Raw genomic sequence first — 26,906 nt, 5'->3', positions numbered from 1 at the left:
CGAGGGGCGCCTGGTGAGTGCTGGGGGGACAGGAAGGGAGCAGGGCCGACTCTCCCCACCCACCTTGTTTTGCTCCGTGGCCGCCTCTGATCACTCGGTTCGCTCTCCACGTGCCACCCAGCTTGCTGGCCTCCTGACCACGTGTTCAGCTGTTGGTTCAAAAAATTGGTGAACGCGGGGCCGGGCCTCCCAGTCTCTGGGATGTAGCGAGCTCGCGCTTCTGCAGGGAAGGCCACGGAGACAGGTGGGATTGCTCTCTCACTTAGAGAACGTGGAGCTCTCAGGACTCTGGACTAGTGACAGTCCCTCCTTTTCATTCACATGAAGGTCAGGGGTCAGAGGGGTCCTGGGGTCACAGAAGGCAAAACCCAACCGGAGCCTCCCCGAGCCTCTCGGCCTAGCTGCCCTCTGCCTGCTGCTCTGCAGGCCCAGACCCTGGCTCACCTCCGGGCCCCTCTGCCAAGAGTGAGGCACGAGCTGGGCCGGTCAAGCCGTGAGCTCCGGACCCAGGGCTTGGCGGTATTTGAATCCTCAGACGATCAGCACAGGGTCTGGTCGAGAGCAGGGGCTTGGGGACTGGCCGGAGGTGGACGGAGAGATAAGGAGACACGTGAAGGCTGAGGGTGCCCTGCGGGCGGAGGGCGGTGGTGAAGGGTGGGAGTGTGAATGGATGGTGGTGGGTGGGCGTGGGGTGAGGATGCACCCAGAGGTGGACGGCCTGGGTATGAGGGGGACTGAAGGGGGAGACTGAAGGGTGAGTGGGTGGCTGCACAGGCAGAGCCGAGTGGGTGGATGGCGGGCTGGGCGGTGGGTGGAGGGATGGACATTGGGGGGATGGTTGCAGAAGTGGATGGTTGACTGTTCAGAGGGACAGGTGATGGGCACAGGGGGTGGGCACTGAGGAGATGGTAAGGGAACTGGTGATGGGTGTGCAGTGGGTGGCTGGGGAGTGCACACGGGGGTCCTGTGACTGTCCCCTCGGCAGGCCTCAGCTGCTGGTGCTGGTGCGCGTGGACCAGGACCAGAATGTGGTGCACCCCCAGCTGCTCTCCCTGACCTCTCAGCTCAAGGCAGGGAAGGGCCTGACCATCGTGGGCTCAGTCCTGGAGGGCACCTTTCTGGACAACCATCCCCAGGCCCAGCGGGCAGAGGAGGTGAGTCGGGGCCAGGCCAGGGCGCGCAGGAAGACACTGTGTGCCCCTCACCCTGAAACCTCGGGGATCAAGTGGCCTCGGCTTTTCCCATCTTCTTCCTTAGAAGAGGAGCCTGAGGGCCCAGGTAGCCAGTCCCTTAGAATTCAACCCACTGAACCGAAGCCCATCGGTAACAGAAGGGCCTGTGTTGTGGATAAGGAAACCGAGGCATAGAGGAGCCAGGTCCCCCGTCCAAGGACAGAAAAAGAGATTCAAATTCAGACACTTGACTCCTACCTCAGACATTTTCCTGCCAAACTACAAACATTCCAGACTGTCTTCACATTCGTGGGCCATTTTCATCCCACTCTGCATGAACTCGGCATGTGTCGTACCCACCTCTGGCCCAGGAAGAAACTGAGGCCCAGAGAGGGAAAGCAGCTTGGTGAAAGTCACACAGATGCTGTCAGGACTGGAAACGGGTCCGTGGCTCCCCCTCATGTGCTCGTCTCCATCCACTGGCCCATGTCCTCAGAGCAGCGCCCAGTGTGGGCCGGGGCTACTGTGTGCGCGCGAGGTGCAGGACGAGCCGGGTGGAGCCTGGTGGGCAGTGGGGACCCGGAGGGAAGAACCTTCGGCCCATGATGGGGCCATTCTCCCCAGGCCGTGGCTGCGCTGGAGGAAGGAAAGGGCTCCAGGAAGGGGGGCAGGCAGGACACCCCTAATGCCTTGTGACAGTTCTGTTTCCGCCTCACTGAGCCGTTCACACCAATCTGTCAGGGCCCAGGGCTGGAGGCTTCAGCTGGCCGGTCCAGCGCAATGTGCAGGGCTGAGGCGAGCTGTGTGCTGAGCACCGGGCCGGGCACGGGCGGGTCAGCTGTTTAAGAGCACGTGGCCGCCCTCGAGGAGGCCAGGGCTGGGAGATGGGACGTCCAGCAGGCCTCAGACCCTCGGCCGTCAGTGAGGGCTGTTAGGAGGGAGAACAGTGGAGGGAGACAGGGCCAGGGTCCCAGCACGCCAGGCAGGGCCCAGACCCTCACGCTGTGTGGCACGAAGTGCTCCCTGCCCCCAGATGAGTTGGCTGTCGGCCCCCCTGACAGGTAGGAGTGGAGGTTAGATGGCTTGCCGAGGTCGTGCCAGGGGTGGCGGAGGTGGAAATCAACCTCTGTTGATCCAGGACAGCCGCTGGGGGGTGGGCTCTGCAGGGAGGCTGTGCCAACAACATGCCCACGTGGGCATTAGCTGGGTCCTTGAGCCAGTCTTAGTCTCGTCAAGCCTCAGTTTCCTCACTGACAAGATGGCAGTGAGAAGAACTTTCCCGTATGATGCCCATCAACTGTGCGTTAAGATGCTTATTGTTACGCTGCGTTGAAAAAGGTCCCTGCCAGGCGGTGCCCTGGCTCACGCCTGTAATCCCAGCAACACATGAGCCTGAGGCAGGAGGATTGCAAGTTTGAGGCCAATCTCAGCAACTTAGTGAGGCCCTAAGCAACTTAGTGAGACTCTGGAAATAAAGAATAAAAAGGGCTGGGGTGTGGCTCAGTGGTAAAGCCCCTGGGCTCAATCCCCAATATCCCCCCAATTCTTTAAACAGATCGTCCACCCATCAGAGAGTTTGATCTCAGTCTGGGTGGAGGGAGGTGTCTGAAGAAGGTGGCACTCAGTAGGGAGGGCAGGCTGTGATGTCCAGCAGGGTCAGGGGATGTGTTGGGTGGTGGGGGGTATCGGGCGGGTGGTGGGAAGGCTGGGCAAATTGTGACTCATCTGCAGGAGTGGGGTTCATAGGTGACAGGAGGGAGGCACGGTTCTGACATGCTCAGGGCTGAGCTTCAGCAGGACGGGGACATACGGAGAGGGGGACGGAGCCAGGGGGCTGCAGGGGCCTCAGCCAGGGCCAGGAAGGCCTGAGGCTAGTCCCCGCAACCCCCAGTCTATCCGGCGCCTGATGGAGGCAGAGAAGGTGAAAGGCTTCTGCCAGGTGGTGATCTCCTCCAACCTGCGAGACGGCGTGTCCCACCTGATTCAGTCCGGGGGCCTCGGGGGCCTACAGCACAACACGGTGCTCGTGGGCTGGCCCCGCAACTGGAGGCAGAAAGAGGACCATCAGACGTGGCGGAACTTCATCGGTAACCCTGCAGGCGGCTGGGCCGGGCAGGGGTGGGTTCTGCTTCCGTGGGCCCGAGGAGTTTCCCAGGCCCAGCACAAGTGTGCTCTCGGCACCCGCAGAAGACGCGGCCAAGGCTGGCCACGTGCCAGCACTGCTGTGTGCTGGGGACTCAGATGTGAATGAGACCGTCCTGGCTCCTTCATGGCCCTCAAGGCCTGAGGGAAAGACAGGGCAGAGCAGGGAGAAGAGCTACAGCTTTGAAGTCACAGTGACCGAGGTCTGCGTCTCAACTCTAGTCCTTCCTAGCTGTGTGATAGTGCCTAAGTGACTCACCTTCTCTGAGCATCTGACTCCTTGGTGATAGTTGGAAATAGCAATACAATAACTAACATTTATAGAATACATTCTGTGTGCCAGACAAGTGGAGGCTTTCTCTAATCTCATCAGGGTCCTCTGAGCACTAGGCATTTTATCTCTCTTTTATTGGTGAGATTGCGGCACAGAGAGATTAAGGAATTTACCTCAGGTCACACAGTTTAACAACAACCCCAGAGGCTGTACATACTCCAACTCCAAGTGGCTCTGTCTCCCTTAAGGATTCAGGGAGCCCACTCGTGGTGGGTTCTTGATAATCAGACAGGGCACGTGGTGTCACTGTGATCTGACAGGTGGGACGGCTGAAGGCCAGAGAGGTTGGGGGACTTCCTCGGATCCAAACAGAACGTGAGGAGGCCGGGTGGACGCTGGTTCGGGGAAGGTGCTAGGTGCCAGGAGCCCCCTGGCTGCTAGTAGACCTGGGGGCCAGAGTCACGTTTCCCGGTCTCCTTCCTTCCTGGGGCTCCATCAGAACTGGTCCGGGAAACCACAGCTGGCCATCTGGCCCTGCTGGTCACCAAGAACGTGTCCATGTTCCCTGGGAACCCCGAGCGCTTCTCCGAGGGCAGCATCGACGTCTGGTGGATCGTGCACGACGGCGGCATGCTCATGCTGCTGCCCTTCCTGCTGCGCCACCACAAGGTCAGTGCGCGTGCGCATGCGCGTGGGCACCTCCGGGGGCGGGCGGCCTCCACATCTGGCCTCCCCGGTGGACTCCCGGGGAGGGGCTCTGCTCCCGGCTTCAGGCTGGAGGTGAGCGTGTTGCTGTAAAGGACAGCGGTGACGTTTTCACCGGGAGCCTCAGAGCTGGGCTGGAGACTGCAGCATTGGCCCCCGAGGCCCACGCGTGTGTGCGAGGAGGGGTGGGAAGGTTGGGGACACATCCCCGCTGCACCTCTCTGGGTCCCCGCGCAGGTCTGGCGGAAGTGCAAGATGCGAATCTTCACTGTGGCCCAGATGGACGACAACAGCATCCAGATGAAGAAGGACCTGACCACGTTTCTGTACCATTTGCGCATCACGGCGGAGGTGGAGGTGGTGGAGATGGTGAGTCCCGGAGCTCCGGGAAGTTCTGGAGGCGCCCGGGCCTCTCCCTTGGCCCCAGCACCGTCCAGGGCCACCAGCACCCACAGCACATGATGCGGGCTTCGCCCTCGGCCCACCTCTTAGCCTCGCACATTTACCCTGGTGTCCGCCCTCCTTCCACCTGCATCCGCGCCCCTTTGTAAGAACAGGCTGATCGTGCGCACCCTCTGGCAGGACTCGCTCCTGCGTTTCATGTTCAGTCATTCTCCAGCAACCGCGAGACCGATGTGATTATCAGGATTTCCTTTTTACAGTTTAGAACATCGAGGCACAGAAAGGTTAAGTAATTTCTCCCACAACCCACAGTGAATGGCAGAGCCAGGATTCAAACCCAGGCGGGCTGGCTTCAGAGCCTGTGTTCCTGTGGTGACACCGCCTAGCCTCTTGTTCATCCATCCTCGCAGTGACTTTCTGCGCCTGTCCCCCTTGTGTCCCCTGGTTTACCCACATGGCTGCTGGCGGACTCACCTGCTCCTGCTGCGCTCATTCCTGTGTGTCCACTCACCCTTCATTCTTTTCCACGGCCTCTTCACCCACCAGGTCACTCATTGATCAACTCATTCATTAGCTCATCATTCACACGCCTGGTGCTGAGCTGCCTAGTGTCCAGGTTGCTGCCCTCTGTGCTCCAGCCCTGCCTCCCGCTGTCCCGGGCCTGGGCAGGGACTCCCTGGGCCTCCCTCCCTGGGCCTCCCTCCCTGGGCCTTGCAGCTGCCCGGGCGCAGGCTTCCCCCTGCCCTTCTCACTGCCCCTGCCCCTGCCCACAGCACGAGAGCGACATCTCCGCCTACACCTACGAGAAGACCCTGGTGATGGAGCAGCGCTCCCAGATCCTCAAGCAGATGCACCTGACCAAGAACGAGCGCGAGCGGGAGGTGAGCCTGCTGCGGGTCTGGGTCTGCCCAGGCACAGGGTGGCCTGGGTCTGGCCCTGGCCACCGGCATTGCTGCCTTCACCCTATCACCCTTACTCCCCCACCTCGCGGCACCGGGCTCCCTGACAGGGCAGCGGGAGGACACACTGCCACCCCCAGCCACAGGGCAGAGGAGCCTTGGCATGCAGTGTGGATTGTCCTCTGCATGTGACTTTGGGGGCCCAAGGGAGAGTAATGGATGCTAAGTAGGTACAGTGATGAGTCCTCAGGGGTGTGGGCTGCCAGGGTGGGAGACAAGGGTTCATGTAACAGACTCTCAGAAAGTGGGTGGCAGGCGGCTGTTCACAGATGTAGCGATGGGCGTGGTCCATATTCCCAGGGCTAAGGGTGATGGGTCTCCCATGGAGTGTGCATGTGAGACCTCCCAGGTGTGGATCACTGGTCCCAGGACTGTGGATGAAAGACCCTCCCCAGGGAGCGGAGTCCTTAGGGTCATGAATGATGATACCCAGGACTGGGGACAAACTCCTGGAGGTGGGGCTAGGTTGCTTGGGGAATGGGGGCAGATCTTATAGGGGAGGGTGACAGACCATGGGTTATGAGTCTCCCTGGTGTGGTTAATACATTTCTCAGAATGGGGCTGATGGCCAGGCACATGGTGCACGACTGTAATTCCAGCAATGTGAGAGGCTGAGGCAGGAGGATTGCAAGTTTGAGGCCAGTTTGCACAACTTAGCAAGGCCCTAAGCCGCTCAGTGAGACCCTGTCTCAAAATAAACAATAAAAAGGGCTGGGGATGTGGCTCAGTGGTAAAGTTGTCCCTGGGTTTAATCCCCAGTACCCCCTCCCCCCAGAAAGACTGTGGTTGATGGATCCTCAGGGAAATGAGTAACAGGTACCCCTTTATTAGATAAGGAGGGACCTCCAAGGATGGGGGTGTTACCCAGGGGTGGCAGTAAAAATGGTAAGAGATGGCATTTGCTCATACCAGCCAGAACTGACGTGGGCCACAGTGCGTGGTAGAGCCTTGCTGTGGCAGTGCTGCACTTTGATTGTGGGATGGCGGGAGGTCCGGGCTCTGGAGGAGTGGCCAGGTCAGTGTGCAGTCCTCTTGGACAGGAAGTCCTGCGCTGTTTGAACTGCTGGTTGGTTCCTGGCTGAATGTTGGCACTGGTGGTAGCTCTTGGCAGGGCATGAGTGGTGACTTCCAGCAGAGCTGGCACCAACTTGTGTCACTCCCTAGATTCAGAGTATCACAGATGAGTCTCGAGGCTCCATCCGGAGAAAGAATCCAGCCAACACTCGGCTTCGCCTCAATGTCCCGGAAGAGACCGCTGGTGACAGCGAGGAGAAGCCCGAGGAGGAGGTGGGCAGTGGCAGTGGTCTGGCCTCAGCCAGTGGGAGCAGGACCTTTGGCTGCCAAAGGAGTCACCTCCTCGCCTTTCCTTCACCCCCAGGTGCAGCTGATCCACGACCAGAGTGCTCCCAGCTGCCCCAGCAGCTCCCCGTCCCCAGGGGAGGAGCCTGAGGGGGAGGGCGAGACAGACCCCGAGAAGGTGCATCTCACCTGGACCAAGGACAAGTCCGTGGCAGAGAAGAATAAGGGCCCCAGTCCCGTCTCCTCGGAGGGCATCAAGGACTTCTTCAGCATGAAGCCGTATGGGCTGGGGCCAAGGGCTTGGGTGGGGTGGGCCTCCGGGTCCTGCTCAGTGTGGCAGAGGACCAGCAGGGTCCTGTCTGAAGCCCCAGAGGCGGCTCGTTTCCCACCTGAGAACTCACAGGGTTTGGCCTGGTGCTGAGGCTGGGACTTCCAGGTTCAGGAAATGGGGAGGTGAAGGATGCGGGGCGAGAGAGCAGGTGATGGCGTCTCAGGACCCGGCCTCTTCTTCTTCTGACACCTTTCCCTCTTTCTCTCGTTGCTTCTGTTTCCTGAAGGGAGTGGGAGAACTTGTAAGTGCTTCAGCATGTTTCATCTTACCTCCCGCTGGCCAGGTCTCCCCTCTCCTTGCTCTCTCGTGACCCCCGGGGTGCCCCTGGCCTCCGGAGTCTCTGATTGCTCGGTTGGAGAGGCTTGGGGTGGGTGTCACGGGCTTGCAAGGGCCAGCCCCCCAGCAGCGCGGTCTGCGGGAGGGCCACCGAGTCCTCCCCGGGGCTCACGCTCTGCTCCCCTTGCTCCGCAGGAACCAGTCCAACGTGCGGCGCATGCACACGGCCGTGCGGCTGAACGAGGTCATCGTGAAGAAATCCCGGGACGCCAAGCTCGTTTTGCTCAACATGCCCGGGCCTCCCCGCAACCGCAACGGTGACGAAAACTGTATCCTGGACTGAAGATGGCGGGGGTGGGGGGGAGGTGGCCTCCGGGAACCTGGTCCTAGTCCCGGGATGAAAGGTCCGAGCCGGTCCTACTTCAGGATCAGCACCTCGGACAGGGACGCAGGAGCGCGAGGTCCCCGGAGACCCCTGCTCTGCCGGGAGGGGAGGGGCGAGTCTTTCTCCTTGACCGGCTCTCAGACATGGAGTTCCTCGAGGTCCTCACAGAACACCTGGATCGGGTGATGCTGGTCCGCGGCGGCGGCCGCGAGGTCATCACCATCTACTCCTGAGGGCCAGGACCTGCCACCCGGGCCCCAGCGCGCCCGGCCGCGGCCCCGGAGCCCTCGCCGCGCCCCCCGCCGCTGTCACCGTTTACATACAGACCCTGTGCCCGTGCCCTGGCCCCTTTCCCCGCTGCCTGAAGCCTGGAGGCCACGCCCGTCGGGGCTGACTCGGAGAGGGCGCCCGGGCGCCCTGTCGTCCCGGCTGCGCTGCCCTTTTCTAAGCGCGGCCTCGCCCGGCCGGAGAGACGCTGCAATAAGGGTCGGGAGCAGGTGCGGAAAGCAGAGGACTGGGGCCCGGAGGACCCCCGGCATCCACTCGGCCCCTTCCCCTTCCCACGCCCGCCGCGGTCCTGGCGCTGCGCTCCTCCGCGCTGCGGCTCGCTCCCAGCGGCCCCGAGGCGCGGCTGGGCAGGCGGCGCCCCAAGTCCCCACCGCCCTCCCCGCCCAGCCAGCCCGGGGCGCGGGGCGCGGGCGCGGGGCGCGGGCGGCCGAGCCTATACATAGTGTACAGGAGACATCGCGTGTATTTTTAAAGTCCCATATTTATGTAACTAGAAGCGCAACGGACTCCTCGCCACGGTCCAGCCCTCCCGCTGGGGCGCCGGGGAGGCGGAGGCCTGGGAAGCCGAGTTTTCCTTGACGTTCGAGAGTTTGAGAGCGAAAGTGCTTTAGGCCCAGGCGGGGGTCGTGGTCCTGGTCCTGGTCCCTCGACACCCTCGCTCCGTCCGCTCTCGCCTCCTCGTCCTTTGCGCGCGCCCTTGGCTCCCTTCCCTTCCCTCTAGTTCTTTTCGGAGACGAAGTGAGACGCGGCTGCTTCCCGTGGACTCGCCTCCCAGCGGATGGGAGCCTCCACTGTGGCTGCAGAGGCGCGTGCACAGCCTCCTCTCTTCGGCTCTTATGCAAGTTGGGGCCAGGATAGGGGAGGGGCGCTCTTCGGAGGGAGAAACCCAGAGAGGCCCGCGCCCCACCGAGGAAGCCCCGCCCCGGTGCCTTCGCTGGGGAGCAGGCGTCTCTCCTCAGTTGGCTTGTCGCCTGCTCCCCCATCCCATGGCTCCTCGCCAAAGACTGAAATCGTGGAGCTGGAGGGCGCACCCCCAGAGTTTCCTCCCTGGGTCAGTTGAGGGAGGAGGGGGCAATTCTGGTTTAGGGGTCAGACCCCCTGGGAGGCCCCAGCACCGCCCCTGATGTTCCCTCCCCTGTCCCAATCCGCAGCTCCGGTCTTGGGTTTCCGCCGCCTACTCCGTGTTCTGAGGCCAGGCCTCCCTGCCTAGCAGCGCCTCTAGTACATGCCCCAGGCATCTGGGGTCACATGAGCTTAGAGGTTAGCACCTCCCTATCCTCAAACTAGGACCCAAGGCCTTTGGCTTCCTCGGGCTGACTCCAGTCCTTGTCCCTTCTCCCCATCAGCCGGGTCGGTCGGAGGCGCACTCTGCCCATAGGGAAAGCGTTTGGGCTGTTTCCTTCCCCCAGGGCACTAAGGGGGACAGGCACTGCATGCTCGTTCCAGCGCCCTCTGGGACTGGGTACAGCATCTCCAGCCCCAGGGCCCTGAACTGCACACCTAGTTAGACATCCTGCCCATCTCCCTGAGCTGGGGCCACTGGGTACTCCTGACCTCATCACCTCCTTTCCTTTGAGCCCAAGGCAGAGAGCTGCAGCTGGTGCCATCTAGACAGGGTCAGGTGAGGTTGGGGATAGGTCTGGAGGTCTGCCGGTTAAATTTAATCGGGGACTAGATAGATTCTTCCAAGAACTAGTCAGAAAGTTGGAATTATTTAGACACCAGCCCCCTGCATCTTCCAAAAGCCCTCCCTCTGAGAACCACGGGTCCTGCTTTCTGGGGGCCTGAGCATTTTGGTTTAAAGTGGTGGGGCTGGGCGGTGGTGGTGGTCAACACCAATTAGGGAACCAAAGTTGCACTATCTGGGCCCAGACCGTCTGGTTGGCAAGAGCAAAGTTTCCGTTGATGAAACAAACATCCCACAACAAAACCCCAAGTTTTCTGTGCTACATGTGCAATATTTGTTATGAATGTTATCACGTCATTCATCAAATTATCTTTATAATCACTGTAGCTAGATGTTTCATGTCCATTCAAGTGACTTTTATTCTGAGTGCAATATTTCAATAGCCTTGTAGTGATTAACTAGTGTTGCTTTTGTTTTAGAAGATCTATGTGCAGGGCAATGCAATGAAGTTGAAAACCTTGTAAATAGGAGAGGTTGCAAACCAAATCCAGAGTATTTATTACTATTATTACTATTATTACTAGGCCTGCCTTTAATTTTCAGTGTTTCAGTATTCCGCATCCTGCCTCAGTACTGACCTTGTGTTCTTCGTGCCAATATGAAAAGGAGAGGCTTCGTTCTTTCCTTTATTGTTGAATGCTCCCATTTAATGCTTTAAGGCTTTTACTGTATTAATTTTTTAGACTCTCGTCTGCACAAAATGCAATAAAAATAATTTTATGATACCCTTCATGGCCTGAGGTGTGCTATTTGGAACTCCAGGGGGCCCTCAAGGAGGAACTGGACTCTGTCAGAAACACTGAACTCTGCTGACAGAAGAGGCAAGCGAATGCACCGGGTCTGGCTGTCCAATTTGTGTGTGGGCAGCACTGGGGCCCTGTCCCGGCAAGCACTGCCCAAGGATCACTCCTGTGCCTGGAGGCACCTGCACTTCCTAGGTGTCTAGGGGGCTCTCTAAAGCGCTCAGGTTCTGACTGGAGAGTACACCAGCTACCCGCACAAGAGTGAGCACAGAGCACCAGCTGAGATCAAAACAGAAGTGTTCCCCTCCCCATCAGCCAGAGAAGACCCCCTCACAACCACCTTCCTTTCCTAGAACAAGGGGACCGCCTGTTGACACTGCATGTCTGCCAGAAGCAGGATGCTGAACGGCATAACTAGCAAGTGGGCTTCTGCCCTGAACTATCGGGACAGCTTCTCACTAGGGGAACTGCACAGAGAGGCCGCGGGACTTGGCAGGAGAGACAGCAGGTGTAGAAACTCATGAGGCTCCGGCAGGGTGAAGAGGTTTTGAGGCCTGACCCTACGTTGAGGACAAGCAGTGGCAGACCAGAAGGGGCTCCTCACCTTCTAACCCCGGAAAAAGTGCCCTGCAAAGAGGTGCTGCAGATACCATCGACACCCAAGAAAGATGAACACAGTGTTGACTTTTTCATTTTAATTAAAAAGTAATCATTCATTTTATTAACAACACAAGAGTTCCAAAAAGGAAAAAACAAAACAAAAAAAAACACTATATAACACAAACGGGTCAGAACATAAAATGCTGTCATTTGGGGACCTTGAGTTTTGAAACCACTGTTTGCTCAGCCACTGGCAGGGACTCAGCTGAAGTCTCTGCCCTCAGCCCTGCCAGAGGCCCGTGGAGACGATCCACGAGTGGATCTCTCGAGTGGGCACAGCCCCAGGGAGAGGGTGGTTTCTTTCCGCTCCATTCAGAGCAGCAGCCAGAGGCCCTCCAACATCTCACTCTGGCTCAAAGGTTACGAACGCCATCTGCATCGAGAACATGTCCAGCTACCAACAGTATGACATCGAAATGGTCCCTACCTCCTGCTGCTCAGGGAACAGAACAAGAGGCAGATGAAAACAATAGCCTGGGTTTTTGAGCTAAACTCTCAAAACAAATCACTGGAACAATGGGATCCACTGCCAGAGTCCAAGCTGCCTTCTCAGATCCACTCCCTGGAGTGCCACTGGAGAGGGAGGTGCTGACAGAGATGTTTTGGGGAAGAGTTAGTGCCAAACTGCTGGTGACTGGAGCTGTTCAGTCCTCCCCTAGGGATCCTTCAAAATGAAAACAAAACAAGAAACAAGTATCGCCCCCAAAACTTCCAATTGGTCATCACCCTGCTGCAGGCAGGAGACCCTCCTCCTGTGGCTCCCCCTCGTGGCCGGGTGCTGATCTGAGCCTCGAGCAGGATCCCATACACATGGGATGGCGCATGGTGACGACACTGTACCTGGCAGGAGCTGCAGCTCTGGTCAACACGTGCAAGGAGGGCATGACTAGGCAGGATCAAAATAAGCAAAGGTGATGGCTACTGTCATGACAAATGCCAGCTCAGACGTGGCTTCTTCCTTTCCCCCACAATCCGGCAGACAGAGGAACCAGGGAAGCCCCATCAATATAAACAGCCCAGACGCCTGGACTACCTCGGTGACCCCTACCAAAAACCAAAAAAAGATACACCCCCAAATGCAGTGTAAGCTCTGACTCTGTGAGGAGTAAGCCACAGCCTTGGGCAGAAGAGAGCGCAGGTATAGGAACTCATGACACTCGGTGCAGACCTGGAGCCGCAGACAACATCCTCCAAACAACTCTATTTAGAATGAAGTGGAAGGAGGCCAGGGGAGGAGGGGACTAGGGATGGTTGAACAATTTAGCCTCAGTAATGCCTCTGGTAAGATCCCATGGGGCCCTGGGGCCGCCCCACCTGTGCTGTGGTTTGGCTAACCAGGTGAGAGAGAGCAGGGCCACTCTGGATCAGAGTGTCCAGAGCCTTCTGTACACTTGGATTGTCAAAGTTGATGCCTGTGGATGACATGGGCCTCTGGCTAGCCATGTTGCTAGCAGGTGCCAGGCGACTGGAGGGCTGGCCAAACAGCCCTTGGGAAGGAGCCCCAGGCCTGGGGCCCATGTTCCGAGCAGATCCTGCCTGTCCCAAAATGTTTGGAGGTTGATTGCCAGAGGCCTGTGATCTTTGCTGAGGCTGGTTGTTCACTGCTGTGGAAAAATTCTGGTTCTGGGTGCTTCCGGCAGCAACTGAGGGGGATGCGGAGCTGCTATTGGCCGCAACCGTGCCACTATTGAAGAGGCTGAGGATTTTGGCCTGAAGCTCTTGCTGGGAGGTGGGGGGTGCAGCTGGAGTGGGTGTAGCAGAGGGGAGCACTTGGCCGCTCTGGAGCGGTTGGGAGCTTGGCTGTGTCTTCAGCGAGGCACCCGAGGTCGGCCCGAGTGGTTGGCGGGAAATCGGGCCTGGAAGACAAAAACAGGGAGGCATCTGGTTGAAAGTACCCCCCAAGGGCAGGAGGCCGAGCAGCCCAGGGAAGAAAAACAATCACTGAATCACATCAATCACATGGTACACAGACAATGACATCAATTTCCCAAAGGGGCCACTTCATGGTACATATGTGCTATTTACAGACAATAGCCCCATTTCCAAAGAAAACTGGAAAAAAGCAAAGGTCAGAGTGGCATCCACCTTGACAACCAGGGAGCCGGCAATACTAGCCCACCACGGTGCATCACGGGGGTCAGAATTCAGTACTTGAATCTTAAAGTTATCGTTAATCAAATTAGCATGGATGGCCCATGAGAGAACCCAAGGGATGGGTTCCTCTCTCTCACCCACCCAGGGAGCCCTGGGCTCACACCCTCCCAACAGAGCCTGGGGATTAGAGAAATGCAGAGTCAGAACTTCACCTCGGCCCTGCCACGTAGCTCACCAGGCAGAGAGTCGGTGCTGCTCCTCATAAGCCGCTCCTTCCGCTCTCGCAGGTAGTTGATGATCTTGTCCGTTTCTTCGGCAGTGAGGTACCTATTGTCTGCCAGCAGGTTGATGAGGCTCTGGATGGCGGGAGGGTGCCCCCCACGCACTCCCTCCTCTGGGCCTCCTCGCTCTCTTTCCTGGAGGATGGCTTCATCAGCCATCTTGGCTGCCTGTCTGGCAATCTCCTCACGTTCCTTCTCGCGGCACTCATTTTTGTAGCGCTCATAATTTCTGGCCACCAGTACCATGGCATCTGCCTGGGGCATGTTGCGATGCTCTGTAGGAGGGAACGACATGAGTTATTTTCTCCAATGACAGATCTGAGTGCCCACCTGCTGTACTCTACCAAGCCTTTCCTAGCCTCAAACTAGCAAGAAAACCATTTTGATGACAAAAAGCCTTGAAACTGGGAGAGGGGTGGGATGGGGAGGAGAGGGGAATGGCTATCCTTGGTGGGGAATGCCCACCTTTGTATAGAGCTCCTTCTTTGGGGAAATTCCTAGATCACAGACTGGTAGTAAAACCCAAAGAAACATGACAGCCTCCCACAGATTCAAACAGACCATGTGGTGAGTAACCATGGGAGGCAGGCCGGCAGCCTTGAGACCAGCAGCAGGAGGCCAAAAAGCCCTCTGTAAAGCCTGGCTTTCCACTGTGCACCTCAGGACAGAGCTGGCCTACTGTTTCTTAATTCATCAGTTCAAAAGTCATGGATTAAGATCAAATTGTGACCCCAAATAACCTCGCACTCTACCAGTGGGCAACGACTTTGCAGGATGGAGAGAAGACGTCTCAGAACTTTCTTAACTGTCCTCACACATCTTGAGGACTGTTCCGTGGAGACAACTGACTCACCAGAGATCCCAACATATTCTGAGGCTATGAGCACAGCTAGTCTGGCCAAGAGAGATCCTGGGTGTGGTGGGAAAGGGAAAGTCCAGGCTGTAAGAGCCCCGAGTAGGGCACAGCTAGCTAAGTCTTCACACTTGGATATCAAAGCACTACTTTGGAGAAGGAATTGAAGGGCATCTAGGGGTCAGAACCTCTTCCCTGTCCTCGCAGCCCACCTACTCACTTCTCCAGCACAGTACCAGGATCCTGTCTGTGATAGTCTCTGTTCCCATTAGAGCGCTGGGTGAAGGCAAGGATTCTATTGCATTTCAGCACAGTGTGCACCAGAGATCTGCGGGAGCCAGATCTCACTGGCCAGAGCTCAATGGGTGCATTTCTTTCCAACTCTCCTTTCAGTGCTTCACCTTCATGACTTGAAAGGGGACATACCAGGGGTATTTACACCATAGAAATCAACGAATGCTACAGACTATCCCCTTACCTCAGAGCTGATTAAATGTTTGCCAGCATATTTACTGCATACACCTAATGGTTAAGTAGAAAGAAGACTCTGAACTGTATGGCTGAGAAAATAAGACTAATAAATGATATGCAAGTCTCTTCTAGGGCATTAAACTTAGGGAGGGGGCCTACTGTGTTTGAGCTGATACGTGAGTCATCTGCCCAAAATCTATTTCTTAGGCATAGAAAAATTAAAGTGCTAACAACTGTCCTCTGAGATTCTGGCCTATTTGGGTCTCCATACCTTGTGGGGTTCCAAACATGATGTTGACTGTACAGGAACGATGAATCTGGTGTTGCTGAGTGATGACAATAGCAAAAGGAGACCCTCCCCTGCTAACATCCTCCAAGGCTTGAGAGAGTGACACCTCTGTGTTGAGGAAGATCAAGTCCACCACCATGCCTAGGTCTCTCACCTTCCGCCCCACAGACTCAGCGTAATCTCTGAAAGAGTAAACCGGATCAGGTCAGTGCTTCTCGACCAACTCTCAATCTGCACACTGTTGCACTTCAGCTGCACATGTGCCTGCAGAGAATTCAAATTCTACCCCCAATTCCCCCCTGAGGTTCCAAGGATCTAGACCACCCTCCTTCCACTGGCTTTTCCAGAATGGCTGTGACCTACTTGAGGTCACAGAGGAATCTGACAGTAGTCCAGTATTTGATACACTTCTGTTGATTCTCTAGTCCAGTGGTCCTTCCTTAGCTCATCCTGCTGCCTAAGACCTGCAGCACTTATCTGCCTTTGGGCAGTCTGCATAGCAGTGGGAAAAACACAGGCGTTCATGCTAAAAAGTTGAATCCCAGCCCCAACATTTGTTTGCAAAATTGTGAATGTTTAAGTAAATCCAATGAAAAACCAATTTCAGATTTTTTTTTTTTTAACCAATGAAACAATAATAATATGGCTCAGCTCCTATGTCATTTCCTTTACTTTCCTTCCAATTTAATTAGATCTCTGACATTCTCTTCTTTTCTCATCACCCACATATTTTTTTCTTCATTTTCCAAACAGGTTGTGAGTCCACAAGAGGAAAGGGCTGTGTGTTTGCTTATTGCTGCTATTAAGACCTTGAACCTGGTATCTACACTTGCTGAAGGAATACACATGTAACATGATCACTGTGAAGATTAAAAATAATTTAAGTAAAGCACCTAGCATGGGGTAGTACAAAGTAGGTGCTCAGAAAAGGACAGCTATTATTATCATGTATTATCCAGAAAAAGCTACAGTAAAAGCAGCATTTATCTCTGAACAAGGTTGCCCAGAGCCTGTGAACTCTGCCTGCTGCTTGGTGTCTCAACACCTATTTCCCTAGTCACTGACTTGAAATTAGCTCTTTAACCCCAAACTAGTAGAAAATACATGATGTTATTTACTAACCAACTGGGGAAAGGGAACACAGCTACTGTCGAGACTGCAAGCTGCCATCTCTCTTTCTGTTTCTCGGCTCTGCCTCTTCCCAGGTGAGAATGTAGAGGTGAAACAGAGCTGTGCTATCAATTCTGGGTTGGCTAACATGGTCATCTAACAGTTCTGCAAGGCCAGGGCCCTTCACAAAGCAGGCACAGTTTTGGTTGGAAAACCCAGACATGTGCTTCCCAAACGATTAGGGATTTGGGACTGTCCCACAGAAGGGGAACTATTGCTTTGCTTGATTAATACCTACTCCCTCTCCCATTCTCAGTTCACATGGGTCTAACCCCACCTCCAGCTTTAGGGTGGGTACAGACATATGGCATTCTAATACCCCTGGCCAAAGTGACAAGATCAGCGATGGGGAAAGTGAGCCAGGCCAATCTAATGAGAATAATCCAGGACTTTAGAAAATGAAGCTCTCTTTCAAAGGGTTTGTTAAGCTCAGAAAACACTTATCTAGCTAGTCTGCCTTTTCTAGTAGAAAACCTGCATGAGAATGATGGAAACACCGAGGGAAGCTGTGCCAAGATGCCAACCAGAGACCAAGTCCTGATGGCACAGTATGACCATGGATGAGGCCATGTCTGGACTTCCCAGCTGAGCAATCCAAAAATTTCCCTTTTGGATTCAAGGCAGATTGAATTGGGTTTTCTGTCACCTACAACTCAAAGAACTCTGGCTAATGCTCATAACAATACCAGAATTCAGTGGGCAAGCCCAAGTTCAGTGGGTAAGCAGCTAAGCAGGAGCCTGAACTTTTTCTTCTGACCCATCTCCTCATTAGGGAGAGGTATCCAAGGGGTCTTACTTAGTCTGCTTGTTGACCACAATCACAGAACAATCCACAGGTCTCTCCGCATCAAAGCGTCTCTGGATTTCCTCAAAATATTGACGGTAAAGCTCTTCTCTACGCCGTTCCTCACGTTTCAAACGCTCTGCAAGATACCACCAGGGAAATCTAAAATAAGGACTGTCCTTCTACAAAAATAAGCCAGAGGACTCTCTAAATTAATTCTTACATCTACCTCCTAAAAATAATAATATATTTTTTTCACTCTTAAATTCATAAAAATGAAATGGATTAAAAGGCACAGACTTTTTTGTGGTAGTGGTGATTAAACACAGGTACACTTTACCACTGAGCTACCACCCCAGCCCTAAATTTTTAGTATTTATTTTGAGATAGGGTCTTGTTAAGCTGTTACGGGTCTCTCTAAACTGCTGAGGCTGGCCTCCGACTTTTGATCCTCCTGCCTCAGTCTCCTGAATCTCTGGGATTACAAGCATGCGGTGCCACTACACCCAGCTCACTGAAAAAAAAGGTGTATTGAGAAAAATCCACTTCCTGTCTTGAGACAGCTTACTCCACATTCCCCTGGGGCATATTTCCTTTCACTAAATAAACCCTTTATGCTTTTTCTAAAAATAAATAAATAAATAAATAAATAGACCCAAGTTTGTCTTTACCTAAAAAAGAGAGATGTGATCAGGTAAAAATGATAAAGAAACAAACAAAAACCCATTTTGTATAAATATTCCAGACAGTCATAGCTAGTCAATGAGCACAAAAGCAAGCATTTAATGTTTTCTGCTCCAATATTCTGTTCATTTCTCATTTCTGGAATTTTGTATTTCGTGATGTATGACTAGACCAGATGATGGTGTTAATTTGAACTTAAAAATTATTTTCAAACTGAATGTTCTCTAAACATTAACAAGCTATTTTTATTTCTTTTAATGACCTGCCTGCCCAACTATGTATTAGCCCCCTTTCAACTGGGGTATTGGTTATTAGTGTCTTTTGTAGTGTTTTACCACAGTACTAGGAATAGACTGTTTCTGCTACTTTACCTTTTGCACGAGACTGACTTTCTGGGCCAGGAGGGCCTCGTCCATCAAAGCTGTCTCTGTAACGGTCAAAGTAAGAGTCATCCTTTCTCCTGCAATAGTCATCCATCCGCAGGTATCGATCATAAGAGCCTTCTCTCCTGAAAAGTTAGGGAAGTTTTCACCAAGTTAAAATTCTGTCCTATATGCAAAAACCAGATTTAGAAAAAATTTTAAGACCTAGAAGTTGTAGTAAATATATAATAATAATTTGCCATTTTAACCATTTCTGAGTGTAGAATCCAGTGGAATTACAATGTTGTACAAATGTTACCATTATCTATTTCCAAAACTTCCATCACCTCAAACAGAAATTCTGCTCATGAAGCAGTAACTCCCTATTCCTCCCTCTCTCTAGCCCCTGGTAATATCTATTTTCAGTCTTTATGAATTTGCCTATTCCAGATATTTCATATAGGTAGAAGCATACAATAACTGGGAATTTTGTGTGTGTGTGTGTGTGTGTGTATGACTGACTTGTTTCACTTAGCATGTTTTCAAGGGCCATCCATTTTTTAACGTATATCAGAACTCCATGAGTTTTTACAGCCAGATAATATTCCATTGTATGTATCTATAACATTTTAAAAATCCATTCATCTCTTGATAGTCATTTAGATTGATTCTAGTTTTTGTCTTGTATGAATAGTGCTGCTATGAACATTCATGTATAATTGAGGCTCTCTTTTCAATTCTTTTGGGTATATACTCAGGAATAGAACTAATGAATCATGATAATTTTATACTTAACTTTTTGAGGAACTACCAAATTTTTCCCCACAGGGGCTATATACCATTTTACACATCTACCAGCAATGTAAGAGGGTTCCAATTTCTCCATACCTTGAAGATACTAGTAATTTTCTGTATAAAAAAATTATTATGTGGGGCTGGGGATAGAGTGCTTGGTTGGTGGAGTGCTTGCCTCGCATGCAGGAGGCCCTGGGTTCAATCCCCAGTACCACACACACATAAAAAAAAAAAATTATTATAACCATCCTAGTAAATATGAAGTGGTATCTCACTGTGGCTTTCATTTTCATTCCCCTGATGACTAATGACATGGAACATCTTTTCATATATTTATTGGCTATTTGTGTATCTCCTCCCTGGGTTTTTGCCTTGCCAACAACTTTGTACTTTTTTCTGTTTTCATCTGTACAGTGTTGTCTTTTCCAGGACCTAGAAAAATCCAGATTCATTCACTAAGCATAACTAATCAATCATTCACACATTTCAGCAAAATTTATTGAGCACCAGCACCATGTCTACTACTTGATATACACAGAAAATGCAAGGCTGATAAAGTCACTGCCTTTTTAGAGCTGTCACTTAATTCAGCAAAACACACAAAGGCTGTTAACAAAAAGGAAGCATGGCAGCCATGTAAGTACCTGTACATAGGCTCTCGGGAGTCTCTCATGTCTCTGTATCTGTCATACATGGGGTCCCGGTGATCTCGAAAATCCCTAGAGTCTCTTAGGTCACGAAAGTCTCTAAGATCCCTCATGTCCCGAGCATCGCGCATACTTCTGCTGTCTCTGTGATCCCGAATGTCTCTGCTGTCTCTGTGGTCCCGCAAGTCTCGGGGGTCTCGAATGTCTCTGCTATCACGGGCATCCCGGCCATTTCTGCCATCCCTGGGTTCTCTCCTTGGACTTCCTCGGATTGGAGATCGATCACGCCTTGTATCTCGACTATCTCCAAAGCCATAGGGATCCCTGTGGGAGGTAGTAAGAAGATGCTAAGAAAAAGAGACTGCAGAGAGTCAACCCTTCAGCTCTTTACAGAAGGAAGCCCCCACCCTCTAGTGCCTTTCCCTAAAACACGGATGAGAAACAGAATATGACTAAATTTTAAGGATATTGACCCTTCTGGTCAGCAACTAGTTTAGAAGGTTCGAGAATCTCAAAAGATTATGACATCAAAGGAAGAATGAATAATCAAAAGCCAAAACTTTTGACTGAGGTAATAGTATTCACCAGGCTTTAGGGAGTAATTTGATATTCCTTGCATATGCCAACTGTTATTTCAATGGGTTTTCAAAGTGAAAGTGCTTTTCCCCCAAATCTATTTTCTCCCATTGGATTTGTTCAAAAGAGACTTTACAGGAGGAAAAAGTAGAAGGGATAGAGTAAGGGCCAACACTTACTGTACTGTATAACAAACAGCAAAATCTCATATAAAGTGAAAAAAGAAGTTGTTGTTTAAGTACAGAAAACCTCACTTAAAATATATAGCAAGACAATCAAACTGAGGGGAAAAAAAGCAAGCACAACACTATTCACAAAGAATCAAGAACAATCAGTTTCTCTTCTTTGCAGAACTACATAATAGTGGTCTTTCTTAATCTAAGTGTTTATATAGAATCTGATTTCTTTTTGCCCAAGGTTTTGCTTTTACACAGTGTTTGAAATCACAAATACACCTGACCTGCTTTGACTCAGTGCTCTTCATGAGACATTTTACTCCACTGTAAACCCATCCCTAACATAATTAAAACCAAAAGTTTTCTACTTCAATTAAGTCCCATTCCCAACTTTATTCACTTTGGCCAAAAAGCAACTACCCAGTTACTAAGGCTTAAGTTCTTGAAAGTTAACTTTTTTCTCCCCGCCCCTATTCCCATCAAGTCACCTGAGTCCTATTCACTCTTTCTTTCTCTCTCTCTTTTTTTTTAGTTGTAGATGGACAAATACCTTTATTTTGTTTATTTATTTTTATGTGGTGTTGAGGATTGAACCCAGGGTCCTGCACATGCTAGGCAAGTGCTCTACCACTGAGCCACAACCCCAGCCCCTCACTTTTTCTTTTCATTCCCTCTAGATTTGTAAATCCAACTGAAGCCCTTACTTTTATGCTGGCACTAATAAAAATTTCCAAAAAACAAAACTGAAACAAAACCCAATTTTATTTTAATTCATTTGACATATAAACATCATACTAATCATCTTAAAATGCCAATATTCACCTTTTACAATCTCAGCTTAAATTCCAAGCCCCTGGACACCCCTATTGCAAATAAATAAACTGTGCTCCTTTCTATTACCTCTTTTTTCTCTCGTGGCTCAATCTTCCTGTTCTACTTAAATTGTTCTCATGACTTCATTCACATAACGTGTCTTATTTTTTGTTCATATGGTTTCCCTACTTGCAGTTTTTCTTTTCCTAGACCAGGCCAGGTGCCATCCAATCCCCACATGTAAATTCATGTCCTGGGTCTCCCAAGAAACCTTCCTAATAACTGCTGAGGTCTCTTCCTGCTTAACTCTCGGAGCACTTTTTATCTTTTTGGATCTTTTTTCCCCACTTTTAACAAGTCTAGTGTTTGACCCACTTTAAAGATTACCTCCTCCATAAAACCTTCCCTGAATTCTGATCCCTCCTCACCCCCACCCCCCAGAAAAAAACCTAGGTTATTCCTCCAGGGAATGCCCACTTCAGTAAATGGCACATCTTAACTACTTCATTGCTCAAGCCAGGAAAATAGATGCTATTCTTTGCCTAAAACTGTGTGCACTCTTTATCCACATTTCCAAATTCTGTTCATTTGTTCTCTGTGGTTGGCATCAGTTCTGCCCACTTTTAACTCACTGGTTCTACTGAAAGACAACTCATAATCATCTCATTCCCCAAACCACAGGAAGAACATTTGAAAGGACCCTTCCCATTCCTGCTCTTTCCTTTCTTCTTTGTTCTGTTTTTGATTCTGGGGATTGAATCCAGGCACATTACCACTGAGCTACATCCCCAGACATGTTTTGGAGAGTGTCTTTTAGGGCCTTGCTAAGTCTGCCTTTTTTCTGATTTTCCTCCAGAAAGATCACTCTAGAGTGATCATTCAAATAGGCAAAAGCCCTTCACTGATTTCTCACAGTATTTAGAATGCAACCTCAAATCTCTACCAAGGCTAGAAAGGTCCTGCTCAGTCTTGGCTCCGAACTGTTCCAACCGTGTCACACCCTCTCCCTAGTTCACCACTTTTGGGCGATACTAAATTTCCATCTACAACTAGCCCAGATCTTTCCTGATTCTATTACTTGAACAACAGGAATGAACCCAGGTTTACTTTTCAGGTCTTGGCATGGAAATATCCCTTCTTCCTGTGCCCTGAAAATTTTCAAGCACTTGGTGTTTATTTCTGTGGTGCTAGGATTGAACCTAGTGCCTCCTGCATGCTAAGCAGGCATCCTACCAGTGAGCTACATCTGCAACCCCCCCAAGCACATTTTTATTCATTTACCACAAATTGACATTATCTATTATTTGTTTAATGTCTCTCTGCCCTACTAGATCGCAAGCTCCACAAGGACAAGGACTATGTTTGATTCTTCTTTATGTAGAACAATGTCCGGCCCACAGCAGATTCTCCATAAATATGTTGCATCTTGCTCCAGTACCTACTTCAATGTGTTCTTATTTAGTCATGCACCACATGGGTTTCAGTCAGCGACGGGCTGTGCATATAATGGTGGTCCCATTGATGGCCTAGTGGCACTGTAGCCATTTTAGTTTGTGTAAGTCTACTACAATATTAACAAAGCATCAAAATCACCTAACACCACATTGCTTGTCCACACAGCTTCCCTCCCAAACAGGGAAGGCTTTGTATTCTTAGGACACAGCATGGAGCTCAGTAAATGTTTAATGTTTTGAATTATTCTAGTAAACTAAAGCCTCTCAAAAGCAGGCACTGTATTTTGTTTAACTTCTATTATTTACCATGATTACACGAGGCATTAATCACAGTGCCATTAGCTTCACAGAAAATCTCAACTTCACTTCATCCTCCTGGACACAGCACACACAATTAAATATCTATTCTGCTTCTATGAGAAGTTCTTATCTCAAAAAGAAAAAAAGAAATATATGTATGTATGTTTTTCCTTTCTGAGATGAAAGTTTCATTATGTTGCTCAGGTTTGTCTTGAACTCCTGGACTCAAGTGACCTTCCTGCCTCAGCCCCAAGTAGCTGGGACTACAGGCAAGTAGTCTTGTCATGTGTCTTTAGGTTTACTGCTATGCTTGATTTGTGGGAGCAACCATATGGTAGATTAGGGGATTTAAATGAGGAGAGCTAAACAGTTTTTATCAGAATGAAGTACAGACTAACCACAGTTTTCAATTTCCCCTATTATGTCACATAATCCTACTAACATGTATAACACCTAATGTAGTGTACAATGTGGGCCAACACTGTAGATCCAACAGGAAGTGACAACTGTGGAGTATTTTTGTACTATTAATGATCAGAGGATAAACCTGCCTTAGGGAGCAGTTAGAAGTAGTCATTAGAGGTGGAATCAGATTTCAAGTATTCTTGGCAATCAGGACTGAACTACCATGAACCTGACAGACCACAGACCAGCACACACAAAGCCTGAAGCTGGTGGAAATGGCGGTGGGGAGGCAGATAAGAACACCATGTCACAGCATGTTATTCAGATTTAGGACAGTAAATGCTATTATTTGGTTTCCTTTTTTCTTTTTCTTTAAGGTGCTGGGTTGGAACCTAGGGTTTCACATAAGCTAGGCAAGCACTCTACCACTGAGCTACATCTCCAATACCATGGTTCTCATTCTTTTGAATCAATTGAAAACCCTTACTTACCTGCCAGAACCCACCCCTGCAGTTTGACTACAACCCTGTTTTTGCAAAATCGGGGTCCATGCTTCCAGTTTTGAGACAGCAAGTCCCTCTCCTTCCCTCAAAGAATCTACAGTTCTTCCGCAACACAACACTAATTCCCTCTCAACTGCCTGTTGTCGGAAAATGTAGGAGAGGTGATATTCACATGGGGGAAAAGAACCAAGGGTAAGGTAGTAGAGGAAGTAGGAACAGAGAAGATAATAATTCTCTGAAATGAAAAGGGGGAGCTTCTCCCCTGTATCCAAAAGATGAACACCACAGCAGACTGCTGTTCTTCTGGAAACAAAAACAAACAAAAACCCTTTAGGGTCACTTTAGGATCCAAACAAAGAACTCCTTAGAACAAAAAGGCTCCTGTTGCTGGCCCCACCATCTTTCTCAAACAAGAACAAGGCTCACAAAAGTAGGATTCAGAGTGCAGAGGAGACAAAGCCTTCTGCATGAGAAGCTTGACCTCTGATGATAAGTTACAAAGAGGTTTCTGAGCAAAATAAGGTTCACAATATCGTTGCATGGCACCAGAGGTATTTTACTAAGGGAAACCAATGCAGCATACCCTCAGGTCCCATGTCGCTAGTGGCTAAAAAGAAATTGAACAGTGGTTAAATAAATTTCAGCAACAGAGTCCACAAACTGAAGGTGACCAACAACTAAAATCCTGCTGTTTTATCTAAATGGGGGTGGGGAGGATGCTCTTTGCCTTGAGAGAAATAGTCATATCACTGGGAAACATTGTAGAGGAAAGGGAGGGATGGGTGAAGGGAAAGACCAAGGTTCAGATGACTAGCACTGTGCTTCTGGCAGGTAGATTAGGGGATTTAAATGAGGACCAAAGGAGCTTGCAGAGCACTAGGCATTCAAGAGCCTACATAGCATGAACTGAAAGACGATGATCATCTTAGAAGACTGTGATGAACCTTCAGCTGCTCTTCAGCAAGAGACTGAGCGCAGGCCCAGCACGGCGCTCTGGGCCTCTCTGTACATGTCGGGGAGGAAGGCCGGTCTTTCACTTCCTTTTTTTGGCAGAGGGTGTCATCTCCTTTCTTCCTTTCTGTTCTCTGGAATATTTTCTTCGGAAGGGCCAGCCTTTTGACCCTGACAAAAATCCTTCATCAGCTCTTCGAACTCTGACATAGATACTGTCCACAAGTATTTTTAAGTGACTTGTTGCTACGTAATGCCGTTCCCTCATCACGATGGCTCCATGCTGTTAGAAAAGACTTGTGCAGAATTTTGCCATTAGATGCAGGTAGGATATGGAGTGCAATGAGATTCACACCTCGCAGATCCAAATGTTTAAGTGTCCATGCTTCTCCCTAGGAAACAGACTGAAGATTTTCTCGAGCACAGGTATGACTTTTCTACCAGTGGAGGCGGCACTTGCTGAGAACCGATGACTCTTCTTCTTCAAGTGTTAGCACGGAAGTAATCACAGCCTGGAAACTTTGTGAGGCATCTAGAGCTACAGCTATCTCACTCAAGGAGCGAGCACTTATCAAAGGGATTAAGGCCCCATGGACAAGTAGAGAGCACCTCAGGTTATACAGGAAACCTACCCATAGCCAAGTTATTTCTGATGAACCAATCCCCAATCTCTTCACCAAAGAGGTACCAGGCTCAACGTAACTCACAAATATATGGGGGAAATCCTCTGCAGAGTATTTGGTGTAGACCAAGTTAAGGTTTAGAAAATACCATATAGTCTTAACTTCTAACACTTGGGAGCCACGATTGCATAGGGGGATACTCCAATGCCTTGTTTGACAAGTGTTATACTGAAAATGATTCTGAAAACAACTAAAACACAACCAGAATCACAATGCAGTTTTTGAAGAAGGACTAATGCCCAATATCAATGCTAGACAACTTGTATGGTAACTCTGCAATGTACTCCAAGGAGTCCAGTGAAGTGGCCCGGGGATTAAATGATAAGAATTCAGGCTGAAATGTGATCTGGAGCAGGGATCCTTCATGCAGAGTTCTCTGTGCCTGGCTGGGTCAATACTGTCAGAATTATACATTGACAGCTGGAGTCATTAGAGAGGTATGATACTGAAACACAAAGCAAAGCCAACAGTACGTTTTACAGAGACATCTAAAGAGGTGATAATCCTGTGAAAATTCCCAAAGATACCTTGCTGTTTGACACTCAAGATTAAAGTCCAGCAAAACAAGGTGTTATAAAAGTCGTGCCAGCATGCTTAAAAACAATTTTCTTATTAAAAGTAGACAGCACTGAAGATGTTAAAGGTGGCTGTCCCCCCGCCTTTCCTGGGAACATGTGTTCACTATGACTGGGTGCACAAAGGGCTATTAAGTGAAGTTTGGTGTTGTCAACATACTGGGACATTTAGGACTACCTCAAGGATTTGACTGGAAGCATGTACCCAAAGAGAGAGATACGCAGTATTCACCCTCAGAGAAACCATCAGCCCCTTCCAGGTTGATCACTTACCCATCTAGCCTATTTTTCACATTTTACTTCTGGTCTACTGGTTAAGAGAGAAAGCATGATCAGGGCAATGGTCAAAATGTTGATGCTTTTTTTTGAATATGATATTCAACTTGTTTGGCTTATTTATTTTAATAAAAAATCTAGGACACTTTGCTCAGGATTTAAATGGGGCTCAAAACAAATTTTATGAAAGGCGGTCATTCTTATTCTCTGAAGCAAATAGGCATGACTGTATGGAATTTCATCATGTTAAACGATATGCTGAGGAATCCAGTTAGGAACCTATCACCAAGGGGAAAACTGTTAATCGAATCTGAATTAGCCTACCTGTCAGTCCTACTGAGTTTAAGTCAAGCAGGAAACCATTACCCCACCCATACTCAAAGAACTTCATTTTAGAATTAGTTCTGAGGAATGATATTTTTATTTTGGCGGGGTGTACCA

At 50.4% G+C, this 26,906-nt stretch overlaps 2 protein-coding genes across 8 annotated transcripts in view; one reads left to right on the top strand and one right to left on the bottom strand.

The window, feature by feature from the left end:
* The window catches only part of Slc12a5 (solute carrier family 12 member 5), a 34,038-nt gene extending 25,498 nt beyond the window's left edge, over nt 1–8,540 (top strand). For 2 of the 5 annotated variants that reach the window (XM_058575527.1, XM_058575528.1), the window contains exons 17-26: nt 986–1,154; nt 3,064–3,259; nt 4,088–4,257; nt 4,531–4,662; nt 5,469–5,576; nt 6,819–6,941; nt 7,033–7,232; nt 7,511–7,525; nt 7,756–7,889; nt 8,087–8,540. In XM_058575527.1, the coding sequence (XP_058431510.1) occupies nt 986–1,154; nt 3,064–3,259; nt 4,088–4,257; nt 4,531–4,662; nt 5,469–5,576; nt 6,819–6,941; nt 7,033–7,232; nt 7,511–7,525; nt 7,756–7,889; nt 8,087–8,178 (1,339 nt within the window). In that variant the 3' untranslated portion in view covers nt 8,179–8,540. The remainder of the gene's footprint in view (nt 1–985; nt 1,155–3,063; nt 3,260–4,087; nt 4,258–4,530; nt 4,663–5,468; nt 5,577–6,818; nt 6,942–7,032; nt 7,233–7,510; nt 7,526–7,755; nt 7,890–8,086) is intronic. The other 3 variants (XM_058575530.1, XM_058575529.1, XM_046433382.2) reach the window with 3 other exon arrangements.
* Nucleotides 8,541–11,343: 2,803 nt separating this feature from the next.
* Ncoa5 (nuclear receptor coactivator 5) overlaps nt 11,344–26,906 on the bottom strand; it is a 31,124-nt gene continuing 15,561 nt past the window's right edge. For 2 of the 3 annotated variants that reach the window (XM_046433418.2, XM_046433419.2), the window contains 6 exons: nt 19,751–20,077; nt 18,321–18,457; nt 17,278–17,404; nt 15,294–15,493; nt 13,653–13,973; nt 11,344–13,179 (listed from right to left, as the gene is read on the bottom strand). In XM_046433418.2, coding sequence (XP_046289374.1) covers nt 12,590–13,179; nt 13,653–13,973; nt 15,294–15,493; nt 17,278–17,404; nt 18,321–18,457; nt 19,751–20,077 — 1,702 coding nt within the window. In that variant the 3' untranslated portion in view covers nt 11,344–12,589. Of the gene's footprint in view, nt 13,180–13,629; nt 13,974–15,293; nt 15,494–17,277; nt 17,405–18,320; nt 18,458–19,750; nt 20,078–26,906 lie in introns of all 3 variants that reach the window. The other variant, XM_046433420.2, reaches the window with a different exon arrangement.

This window comes from Marmota monax, unplaced genomic scaffold (genome assembly GCF_021218885.2).
Source record: "Marmota monax isolate L192 unplaced genomic scaffold, Marmota_monax_Labrador192_F-V1.1 WCK01_AAM20220418_F8-fsc00014, whole genome shotgun sequence".
In the NCBI taxonomy this organism is placed as follows: domain Eukaryota; kingdom Metazoa; phylum Chordata; class Mammalia; order Rodentia; family Sciuridae; genus Marmota; species Marmota monax.
Note: the sequence above shows the minus strand (reverse complement) of the source record. Positions and strands in the feature narration are given on the sequence as shown.